The sequence below is a fragment of the Apaloderma vittatum genome, unplaced genomic scaffold (genome assembly GCF_000703405.1).
Source record: "Apaloderma vittatum isolate BGI_N311 unplaced genomic scaffold, ASM70340v1 scaffold34148, whole genome shotgun sequence".
Lineage (NCBI taxonomy): Eukaryota > Metazoa > Chordata > Aves > Trogoniformes > Trogonidae > Apaloderma > Apaloderma vittatum.
In genome coordinates, this window is record NW_009732979.1 from 1,177 (window position 1) to 13,097 (window position 11,921).

The following is an 11,921-nucleotide window of genomic DNA, read 5'->3' on the forward strand; positions in this document are numbered from 1 at the left end:
GAGGTATTAGTAAGATAAGGTATATGCTTACGTTGCCTTTACAAAAAGTAGTATGGGTACTGTGCAGATGAGGTGTATCATCAGTAAATGTATTGTCTGGATGGAGCTTTAGGATATCTACCCAGATGTGGCACTAAACATCTGTATGGTGATGTAGGGTTTGTGTATACGTGTAAATTAGTTTGAATTCCTTTGTGTCTTCCAAGTACTTGACAGCAGCAGTTCTCTGCTTATCTGGTTTGTTCCTTGTTGTTTTAAAAAATGCTTTATATGTTGCTTGTATTGGAAAAAAGAGCTGTGAATTGTATTGGCGTATGTGAATGAGTAATGGTTGTCTTCTTCCCTTGCACAATTTTTAGGTCAGTTTATCCTATACGTATGAGACGAAAGATGCCCTGTGTTTAGTACTAACCATAATGAATGGAGGGGATTTGAAGTTTCACATCTATAACATGGGAAATCCTGGCTTTGATGAAGAAAGGGCTATTTTCTATGCTGCAGAGCTGTGCTGTGGTCTAGAGGATTTGCAGAAGGAGAGAATTGTTTACAGGTGAGTGTCATCTGCAGTCTTTCATGCCTTGAAATTTTCCATGTCTGTTCATGATTGAATGTATTAACTGTTTTCTACTAAAACAAGTTTATACTTCAACTCCATAGTAAAAGAAGCAAAAAAAAATTGTTTAAATGTCCTTTTCATGACGCCCTTCAGAAGGTCTAGATACTTGCTATATTCTAAAAAAAATTATAAAGTTAAGACCTCCAGTTTTATTGCTGGAGGGGGAGAACGTAATGAAGCATGTTTTCCTTAATTCAGTGATTTATTTTTGCAAATTATGATAACTAGTATGTTCACACTCTCCAGGGCAAGAAAATACAGAAGGAATGTTTTTCTTGTTTTTATTGCCATTTTGAAAGCATTTAATACTGGTAGGGCCACTGAATTTCTGAACCGAAGCTAGTTTTCTTTCTTCTTGCCATACCTTAAGATCTGTTACAGCATTTGTTTTTCAACTTTGAAGGAGGAGCTTTAAACCCTCTTTTTAGATAAATAGTTTCAACTGTTAAAGCAGACTTTAATTCAGTAACATACTGTTACAAAATATTTTCTTGAGACTTTTTGTGGCTATCCGTCTGTATATTCACAGTAAAATGTACTGGAGAGGCAGTGGAAGAAGGGAAATTCCAAACTTCTGAAAGTAGAAGTCCTTGGTGCAGACAGGTGTCAGCAGATAGCAGTAAAATCAGTTCATCTTGTCAGTTTGTTCCTTTCCAGAGTGGCAGTTTTAACGTCAGTCAGTCATATTTGGGGCATGTTGCCATCAGTAGCAAAATGCCTCTTGAAGTGAGAATACTAGGCTTAACTTTCCTTTCTGTTAACAGCAATTTTTATTGTGTCTTTCATGTGCCTTTGTACCAGTTATTGCTGAATTTCAAGCAGTGGTGTTGGTGCTGCCTGTAGGGCCCTGGGGTCAGTTGTGCCGTGCTGTTGGTGGGAGCGTGCTGTTGGTGGGGCTCCCGCTGGGTGAAAGGAACAGGTGCAGAGCTGGAAGGAGGGGCCCCGCACTGCCCTGCCGTAGGGATTGAGCCAGTTTGCATGTTCAGTGGGAGCTTGGGCAGCTATCTGTAACCTGCCATATGTTGCTGACATTAGACAAATCAGTAAACAGGCAGAGGTGGAGCTGTTCACCCATCTGCTACAGAAAAAGTTGAGGAACAGAGCAAAGTCAGGATTTGCATAAGACAGACTGGGGAACAAGTGCCTGCTTTCCAAAAGAGACTCAATTGCTGGAGTTTTCTTGCAGGAGTTACCCGACTCCTGAAGGATGGTAGTGGTTTTTATCAGATAAGCTGCTTGAATAACTAGATTTTCCTCACAAACTCAGTAGGTGCCTATAGCACCACTGAATGTGCCCGGACAGTCAAAGATCAGGCTCAGAGACCTGCCGAAGCTGCAGTGAATGAACACATGTAGCTCTTTGCCTGCCTCTTGCCTGTTCTCAGAGTAAACATCTTTAAAGTGAATCCTTTGAAGGATTTTTATGCAGAAATTGTCTCTATAGGAAGGCTGCAAACTGCAAGGCCTAGAAAGTAATAGCACTAAAGAGATGGAATTTTGGCTGGAAGCAAGTTTTACTGTTGACTGTTGACTGACCAAAATCATGTCAGAACAGAATTAGCTTATTTTAAGCAGCAGATGTTGCTAGTAAGTAGTAGGTTTTAGGTTAGGCTTTAATCAGCCTTCCTGGAGATGGAACTCTCTTAACACATTTACTTGACTTAACCTGAGGACGTATGATGTGCTCAGTTTATGACAAATGCATAATATATAAAGTTTGAACTGAATTTTCTTTTTTAATATTTGGTGTGAGAGTTTGGGATTTTTGCTCTGTTATCTCCTGATTTCTCCTGTATTGTAATTTCATACCTAACATCAAATGATTAACATTATGGGGACTGTCTAGACTGAAAAGTATTAGAAGCAAAGCATCTTGCTGACTTCTCTGTACAGTCAGTATCATTAAATAATGAAACTTTAGCATGAATACACATATTTCAGAGCATCAATTTATCAATATTTGGGGAAAAAAGCGCATAGTTTTCTTGGTGCACAAATGTGTGCATATTTCTCTTCTGTTTTGAACATGAATTCTGGAGTCTTTCTTCCTAAAATTGCTTCTGTGAGATATGAGTTATTGTTGTTAATATAAATGGATTAAAGAGTTGGGGGGAGAAAAAGGATCTTGAGTCTGGTAGGGGTTTTTTATTGCCATGATACAATTCATATTTCTATTCTGTTTGGTTTGTAGAGACTTGAAGCCTGAGAATATACTCCTCGATGACTGTGGTAAGTAAAACTTTAAAATGAATTTCGAAATCGAGAATTACAACTCTTAATTAATACTATGTCAGAAATCAAAGGGATTTCTTCATGATAAAAGGGACCTGACTGCAAATGTTAACTTTAATTACTAGAGAAAAAATCCTGCTCTTGCTTTTTAGAGAGTATGGGAAATAGTGGGTCTTTGGGAGACAATGATGACAATGTTGGAAATGTCAATTTCCCACCTTAAAATGCCTACTTTTCCCCTTTTGATCCTTGTTCTCCCCCCTCTCCTTCATATAAGGTGGCTGAAGCTCTTATAGTAATTTATTCTCTGTTTGTCTTTTCTTCAACTATGGAAAGATTTGCTAGATGTGGGGCCAGAATTTTCCTTAGTAAACTATGATGTTTATACAACAAAGAAGCAATCTGAAGCTTCTGTTTGTTTTAACATTTCAGCTAAACCAGGTCTTATAGTCACTGATGCATATATGGCTGGAAGGAATCAAGGAAGTACAAAATATATGAAGAAACGTTTGTAGTTTTTTCTTTGAGTTTGTATGAAATTTATCAGAATCTTTTGAGTTCACTGTAGAACATGGGCAGCAATTGCCTTCTAAGCTGTGGATGAATATTAGCAGCTTGTTCTTGTAATTGCTGAGTATTTTAGTTAGCGAAAAAAATGGTTTTGAAGTCATTGACACAGTATTTTTTTTTAAAGCCAGCATGTTGTGACTGATACATTTCTGAAAAGATGATGCTTGGGAGAAGTCTCTTTGCAAGAGTTAAAGCTCTGCTGGACATCAAAGGCATTCTCTAATTTTTCTCTCCAGCAATGTCTTGCAAAAGCTGAAGGCTTCTCTGAGGAAAAATGTAGCCTTTCAGGACTGCATTGGAATGCTTTATCTCTGCCAGGGATATTCTGATCTTGTTCCAGAGAGCAGAGGGGACTAATTAGAAAATCGCTTCAGGAGCTCAGATCCTGCACTTGAAAAGGGGTTCATCAGATGTCAGGCAACAGAAGAGCATCTGAATGTATTTAAAATAGCATTTGTTGCTCAAGAGCATTTAATTATTACCAGCCGGTATATAGAGCGTTACTTGACTTTCTTCACTCTCCTCTCCCTACCCCTTGGTTATCTATCATGTGTAAATAAGAAATTAATATGGTATTAACTATCATTGATGCTCTAGAGCATTTTGAACGACAGGGAATGTATGCATAAAGGACACTTGGGTATTGGAACGGGCTACCCGGAGCGGAGGCACAGTGTCTACTCTTGGAGGCTTTCCAGACAAGAATTAAAAACACTTGGACATTTTAGGCTTACTGCTTGCTCAGGATTTTATACTAGAGACCTTCTGAAGTCCCTTCCAGCCTGAGTTATTCTGTGAATCTGATGTTTCTGTAACAGACAGTGTCTCTGTCCTTATATCCAGTACTGGAAATAAATGTGGGGTTTGGTTTGAATCCTTCTACTAGAGATTACATGAAAATGTAATTTTGAATTTAATTTTAAAACAGAAAATTGCCAATCATCTCTAGCGAATCTTTTATATTTTTGTTAAGAAAGTACATTATGTCATGTCAATCCAGTTCTTGCCTTGAACTGTCTTGAGTCTTTTGCTGTTGAGACTGTCCAGCAAAGAACCGTATCTGTCCATGGGAATATAAGGAAGAGTGTGTGGGGGTGAAGTTATTCCCATTGCCCTTCTTGGAGTGTTCCCCCATCCAAGCACTGTTGTCCATGACAAATCATAGTCTTCCACCAGACTACTTCTACAGTATAGGTATTAGTGTAAATACCGTGCGTAACAAGAAAGGTAGTCAGCGTAGGAAATCAGGCTAATAAAGTGAACTAGAAGCTGTTATCTACATGATACTGATTCATGAGAAGGGGAAGTCCTAATACTGAAATGCCATGTTACAATATAAGTAATTTTAAATAAGTGATGGTGAAGCTACTTTTCTTTTGGGGTACGAGTGGTAAGAATAATTCCAATTAATTGTGCTTAGCATTACTAGGGTACTTTGTTAGAGGAAAACCTGGCGGCTCAGTACAGGCAACAGTTTTCTCTTATTTGGAATAAGTGGAGTAAATTCTGATGTTTTGTTAGGAAGTGAGAAAGCAATGGTTTCTCTTTGCCCTAGAGTAGCAACCGATGCCAAAGCTAGAAATTAGAGTACTTAACAGCACTTTTTTTTGTATGGCCTTTAGGAAACCAATTAGATCTGTGCCTCTCCCTTTAAGTATTTAGGGAGAGTCGAATAATTATAAATCATTCCTTTCTCGTTAATACTCATAGCATTGTTTGAATGTTCGGAGGGTTTTTTTTGATGAGGTATGTTGCAGAAATTTTTTTGTTTCAAAAGTGGTGTTACTTTATTATTTGCTGACTATATATAATCTGTTTTAACATAAATAGGACATATCAGAATTTCAGATCTTGGATTAGCTGTGCAGATTCCAGAAGGAGAAACAGTCCGAGGACGTGTTGGAACTGTTGGTTACATGGGTATGTAAAGTATCTTTTGCTAGTTATGTTTTACCAGAAAAATTGCTTCTGTAAATACATGAATGACTTGTCTTAAGAACGTACTGGGCATGGACTAGTTACTAGGCATTTTATGGGAAGAGAGGTTACAGTATGTGACGGTAGGTGTTGGTAGTCAGTTATAAGCCTACTTACAAACTTGAAAATTATCTCTGGAAATTCTAGCTTTAGGGTAGAACTTTAAGAAAGCACCTAAGTTTTCTTCTGAGATTCAGAGAGATTTAGGTCACAGGTAAGCAGAGAACACATTTCTTTCTATGCTTTGGAAAAGTTTCATTCTCAGTTTGTTAGCAAAACTGATCGTAAGTATTAAAGAATGTGAGTTCTTCTTTTGGATATAAACAGGATTCGTGCTGCAGAATTTAGTCTTTCTTTTAAGTACGAAGCAGTTACGCAAAGATTTCTGCACAGAGCCAAAAGAATGCCTGAGAGTTTTCCCCTAATATTTAATCAGTCAATTTAAAGTGCATTGTCATGGGCTTTCTTTGTTTTTGTTTTGTAGCTCCAGAAGTGCTCAAAAACGAAAAGTATACATTCAGCCCGGATTGGTGGGGTCTGGGGTGCTTGATTTACGAAATGATTGAAGGACAGTCTCCGTTCAGGAAGCATAAGGAAAGGGTCAAACGAGATGAGATCGACCGGAGAGTAAAGGAAGACCAGGAAACCTATTCAGACAAGTTCTCAGAGGAGGCAAAATCCATCTGCAGGATGGTGGGTGAAGAGACGTAGAGGTTTGAAAATTAAATTTCTAATCCTTTTTAAGAAATGCACTACTTTATTTTAATGTCTTCTATTCAAAATTTTTCAAAGCTGGAGTTCTTAAATATTTCTTTGGTTCATATGGAAGTTTGTCCATGAATTGTTCAATTATCAGACTTTGAGAATTCAGAACTTTTTTCAAGGTGGAAGAAGACTGCATAAATTGATTTTCCATAACTTGAGTCCAGTACCCCTTGGACCACATGTAGCTACAAATGGAGTACAATAGCATGCTCAACTTTGATACTACGTGGGGAGAAATGGCAAAGTGGTATGCTAGTTCTCATACCTAAAACACACTGCATGAGTCAACAGCTTTTTTTTTTGTCTTGCATGTTCTTAAATTTAATGAGGCATATCTGTAGAGAAAGCTTCAAAAGTTTCCTTTATTAGTTTACACAAAATATAAGTATTGCTTAAGCCCATTGGAAAAAAAAATAGTCTTTATTTCCTGAAAGTAAAGTCTACAGCAAAGTCTATACTGAAAATCTTTATAGCATGGAATCAATTAAAATATTTTCATATAACTTTGTGTATAATCTTCAAATGGTCTGCTTTCAGATATTCTTTTGTCTATTGAAAATATTTTGCTTCCAGAATGTTGCAGTTTTTATTTCCAATTAATTTTGATACCATGATAAATTTCATCTAATAAAAGGCCAAGTAACCAAATAAACTTACTGAAAGCCAGTGTATGTGGGGTTGTTTTTATCGTGGTGGGGTTTTTTCATTTGTGGAATTATATCACTGGATCAGCCATTTTTTCCATATCTTTGCAGTTACTGGCTAAAAATCCAGGGGAACGACTGGGTTGCACTGAAAATGGCGCTGCTATTGTAAAGCAACATCCTATTTTCAAGAATATTAACTTCAAGAGGCTGGAAGCTAACATGTTAGAACCTCCATTCTTGCCAGATGTAAGTAGGTGAGACAGATTTGATTAGTATCTACGAAGGCAAGAATTGTCATAATTCGATGTCAGCAATCATGTCAACGCCAGAGAAACCCTTAAAGTTAGTTAAATTGGCAGGAGAATGCTATTGATGGCTACTCGTTTCGTGGCATTTCGTCTGAGATCACAAAACAATAGTGGAATTGCTCTATGGAGCTTTGTAGCTGATTGCTTAGCCCTTAAAAGTATACTTCCTTAGCTCAGATGCTGAACAAATGAAGATTAGCTGTGAAGAAATTACTCTGGAGTTGAAAGGTTGACAGAAGACGAGTGAGTTATGACAACCATTAAGAAATCCAGAGAAGTTGCATGCTCTTTCTGGTTTTGGTATGTCCTTTCTGCTATTTGCAGGATGGATGGAATTGCTCAGGTGCCTTACAGAGTCTTTTGTGTTTTTCCATTTCGTTTTTGTAGTATAGTGTAATTTGGTGATCAGCAATACAAAATGCAAAATTGCAGGCATTTCGCTCCCCTTTTGCTCATCTAGGAAGGAAAAGGAAAAAAACCATAACAAAATCCCAATCCCCCCACTCGCAAACCAAAACCCCAAACCTTAATAAAATAATCTTGTATTGTACTGCAGCCACGTGCCGTATATTGTAAAGATGTCCTGGACATAGAGCAGTTCTCAACAGTAAAAGGAGTGAACCTGGATACTACAGATGACGACTTCTATTCCAAATTTGTTACGGGTTGTGTCTCAATCCCTTGGCAAAATGAGGTATTGTTCATTTCATGAAAGATTATTCCCTTTAGCACAGCTGAATAATAAGGGATATAATTATAGTATTAGCTTTCTCCATGAGATTTAGAGATGTTTCTTTTCTGAGAGACTTCAGAATAAAGTTCCTCCCAAAACATAAACGACTTGCTTAAAAATTGAGATCTGTGGTAAATTTGCTTGAATAGAATCTGGCATCTTGCCACCCTAAATAGGACGTACACAACAGTATTTAGCATCGGTATGATCACGTTTCCCTTGTTCTTCAATCACATTATTCATAGGAGAGGGAGAGATGCTATTCACTATGTTCAAAAGCAAAGAGGCTCAGTGCAAGCTGTTTGCGAGCCATGCCTGTGTATCAATGAAGTGATATAGAACTGCAGATTCACCTTTTCTAAGGTTGCAAAGCAAACAGTTCCATATCAGTTGAGTCAGACTTTCTCTTCAAGCTTTTTCATCTGCCTAGTGAATGCATGTTCTAGCATTCTACACAGAATACTAGAATTCTGCTACCTCTTTATGAAGTTCAGCCTGTATTTAGGAAATGAAAATCTTTATTATTTCAGTAAGAGCACTTGGTAACAATTATTTTAAATTGTAATTCTTGTTATGAATGCTCTCACCCTATTCTAAGATGTTCATAATTTCCTGAAATTAGTATTCTCTTGAATTCTACTAGTGTAGCTTCTTTCCCAATATAATTGTTTTAAAATTTTATTTAAAGTTTGAACATTTTATTTAAAGCTTGAAAAGATGAGGAATTTCTGAACAACTCAGAAAAAAAATTACATTCCCTTTTGTTTCCCTTTTGTTTGTTTTTGCATTACATTTAAAAGAATATTTGAGAGATGTTATTTGACATGGAAAGTCTTCAATAAGAAGGAATGAACCTGAGGCTGCTGGAGAAAAAAAAAATATTTCCTGTGCCATGTTGTAATTCTGAACTTGAGAATATGATCCAGTCATTAAGAAATGCACGCTGCAGCTTAACCCCATGTAGAGGGGTAAAGTTGAAAGCAGTTGTGGAATTCTGGTGGCAGTAATTGCTTTCTTCAAGGAATAGCTGTGCAGACTTCATTTTCCATTTGTGCTTATTTTTAATTTTCATTCATGTTACTGACCTTTCTCTCAAATGTTTGCTCTCAGTCTCTTAAGATTTGCTTTTCCTCTCCCATAACTTACCTAATGTCGTGGTTTACAACAAAAGCAGACCACATTCCTTCTTATTCCGCTTTATGCCCTCTCTCCTCTACAAGGTGTACTCATTTGGTTGCACGCCCCTTAGGATAGGTCCGTATTAGTGGCACACACTGATAAATGCCAGCTGCCTGAGGGCATGAGCCACTCTCCCCCTTCTGGCCAAGCCTGCCTGTTAAATGTTGGCATTTACTCTCGATGCTGTCCTTTGCACCCAGTAATTGTGGGTTTAATTATTTTATTTGCTGTGTACACAAACACAGATTATTTCAAAATCCCTTCCATCTCTCCAGAGACCAGTCTTCATTATGTCTTTCTTTTTTTTTTCCTTAATGAAGTATTACCTTCTCTATCTCATTACCTTATTTCTAATTATGATATATATTAGTTGTGTTCTGATAGACAGTTGCCCAAAACACCGGAATGATGTTTAAATTACCTGTGGTCAGATATCAGCTGCTTTTTTCCCCAGAGTGCAATTCATCCTCTTTGTAAAAAACATCTCCCCAGTACTATGCAGGTACTGTATTCTGCATAGAATAGTAATTTCTCCTACTCAATGTCACGTTTATTTATTTTTGTTAATTAATTAAGTTCAATTCAGGGTATAGAGATACTGTATTTGTTAGGCTCAACTGCTCTGAAATGAGCAGGAGAGATGAAAGGAAAATCACTTTCTGCTTATTGCATCGAGAAAGGCCTTACCAAAGCAAGGGAGCATCTGAGTACTCGCCTGCATGACAGGGCTCGCATTGCTATTCTTTCGTTCCTTGGGTGCACAGGGAAAGTTAATGTCGACCTTGTCCTTCCTTCCTGGAGCTCTGCAGCTGGCGTAGCTTGGCGGGTGAATTTGTAAGCTGTTAGGAGTACACCCAGAGTAAACAGATAATACATGGAACATGTTTGAGAGGCTTGTGTGAATATTTCACTTATATTTCATATGTTTCAAAGATGATAGAAACGGGATGCTTCGAAGATATCAATGCATATGAAACTGATGGTACTGTGTCACCAGACAGAGAGAGGTCTCCTAAACCAAAGAGAGGCTTCTTTCACAGACTTTTTAGTGGCGAGGTAAGAGTATTTCTTTTCTTTCACAAGAAAATTGCCAGTAAGACATGCAAAGATAAAACAAGTTGTTTGCTGAATACAGAGTAATGAAATCTGATTTCTTATGTCTCTGCTCCTACACTGCATTTGAAACTGTGGCAATCCTTATAACGCCAAGAGTTTTAACTTCTCTCAGCATTCTGTCTTCCTGTAGTGTCTGCTAGCTGGTACCTGGGGAAAATGTAGTGTGTGCTGTTCACTGCTGTGCTACAGATCTTTCTTCCCCAAAGATCTTAATTTAGATCTTACTCCTTACGTATTTTGCCATTTTTAAGTAAAAACTTCAGAGATAATTGAAGCCCTGTGTGAAAACGTAAATAAAATTGACTAATGAACTCAGAAGTGAGTGTGCTGGAGCAATGCAACTCCTAGGACTCACTCTTTTAGAAACCTGGACTCACAATGAGTGAGTGTGAAGAAGTGCGACAAAAAAAAAATTACTAAAATATTTCACATAGTTTTTATGCCTTTACCAAACCAACAAAATATATGTTTACATAGCTTACACATTTAATTTCTACTCTTTAGAAAACATTTAGAACTATACAATCGAGTATTTACCACCTACAAGACACGTGGCTTATTGTGCTTGTTTATAAGTTGTGGGAAATAGGCTATTTGTAAAGGGTTTCAGCTGAAGATGTTGTACCCGGTCTTGTTTGCTTGGTATTACCTGCACTTGGAGTGGAATTATCTTGAGAAACATGAGCACATTCCAGTAGCACACACTTCTGTAGAAATTACTTTTGCTTTTAAGCAGAAATGGAATCTTAAAATTGCTGGGAGCATATCACTAAGTAGCCACAAGAAGTCCATGTATTAAAATTGCATGGTGGTATTTTTTGTCCTCAGCTGGTAATTCACCTCTCTCAAATGTTACAATGCTAATGGAATTTATAATAGTATTGTCATTTTTAGTTCACCTTTTCAAATTCACTTTTCCCCCACTCACAGAAATGGAATAGAAGGAATGGTTAAGTGTACTAATCATTTCACTTAGCTAAACTTAAAGCTTGTGTCTTACTGTAGTCTTCTCCAGCTGAATCAGCAGGGTTCACACTGGCCCAGGATATGGTTCTATGTGTTGAGAAAGAGTCCTAAAAAACTTCATATGGCTTGAGAGCCTTCAGTTGATCTTGAAGTAATATGACTGCAATTAATTGTCCCATGAAGTTAAAAGAAAGAACTTTAATGACTTGAGATTTGAGGTTGGGTTGTGGTTCCCTTTGATATTCCCAAAGCATGTAGTTACCATGGATAAAGAGGCACCCCCCACCCCCCTTCCACCCCAGCCTTTCTGTGCCCCATGAAACACACAAACCAGCAGCAGTGTCAATCCGCAGCTGAATTGTTTTTGTCTTCTGTTGCAGGTCTGTTTTAAATCTGATTGCAGTGATGATGAGCAAGAGTCCTCCAGACTTTAAATCATTTTACTCTGATCAGAAAGGATGAGCAAACTTTAAGTGTTTTATATCTCTGTAGCAAAGTGTATTATATATATTTTTTATCTGAGTTCAAGGATTTTTGTACATTTGTACTTCATTTGTTTTAAGATTGTATATTTTCACTAAAGCTTAATTGTACAAAAAGGAATGAGTGCCATTTGAGTCTGTTTCTGTATGTATTTCATTTATCTTGGTTTATTTTTTTTCCCCAGCGAAATAAATCTAGAAATACTAAGAGGATTTTAAAGCAGGAGAGATAGTGTCTATGACATCAATGTAACTTGACTTTGTATGCTCCTGGTAAAACTCTTCGTGTTCATTAGAATCTTTATTAGCAGGTTTCTTAACAGTAAAATT

At 37.3% G+C, this 11,921-nt stretch overlaps 1 protein-coding gene across 1 annotated transcript; it reads left to right on the forward strand.

Moving 5' to 3' along the window:
- Window positions 1-352: 352 nt before the first annotated feature.
- On the forward strand, window positions 353-11,708 carry LOC104268380 (G protein-coupled receptor kinase 4-like). The gene is made up of 8 exons (XM_009875713.1): window positions 353-550; window positions 2,808-2,845; window positions 5,249-5,338; window positions 5,880-6,088; window positions 6,916-7,053; window positions 7,672-7,809; window positions 9,961-10,083; window positions 11,490-11,708. The coding sequence occupies exons 1-8, from the start codon at window positions 417-419 to the stop codon at window positions 11,541-11,543; spliced, it is 924 nt and encodes a 307-aa protein (XP_009874015.1). The 5' UTR covers window positions 353-416; the 3' UTR covers window positions 11,544-11,708.
- The last annotated feature ends 213 nt before the right edge of the window (window positions 11,709-11,921 follow it).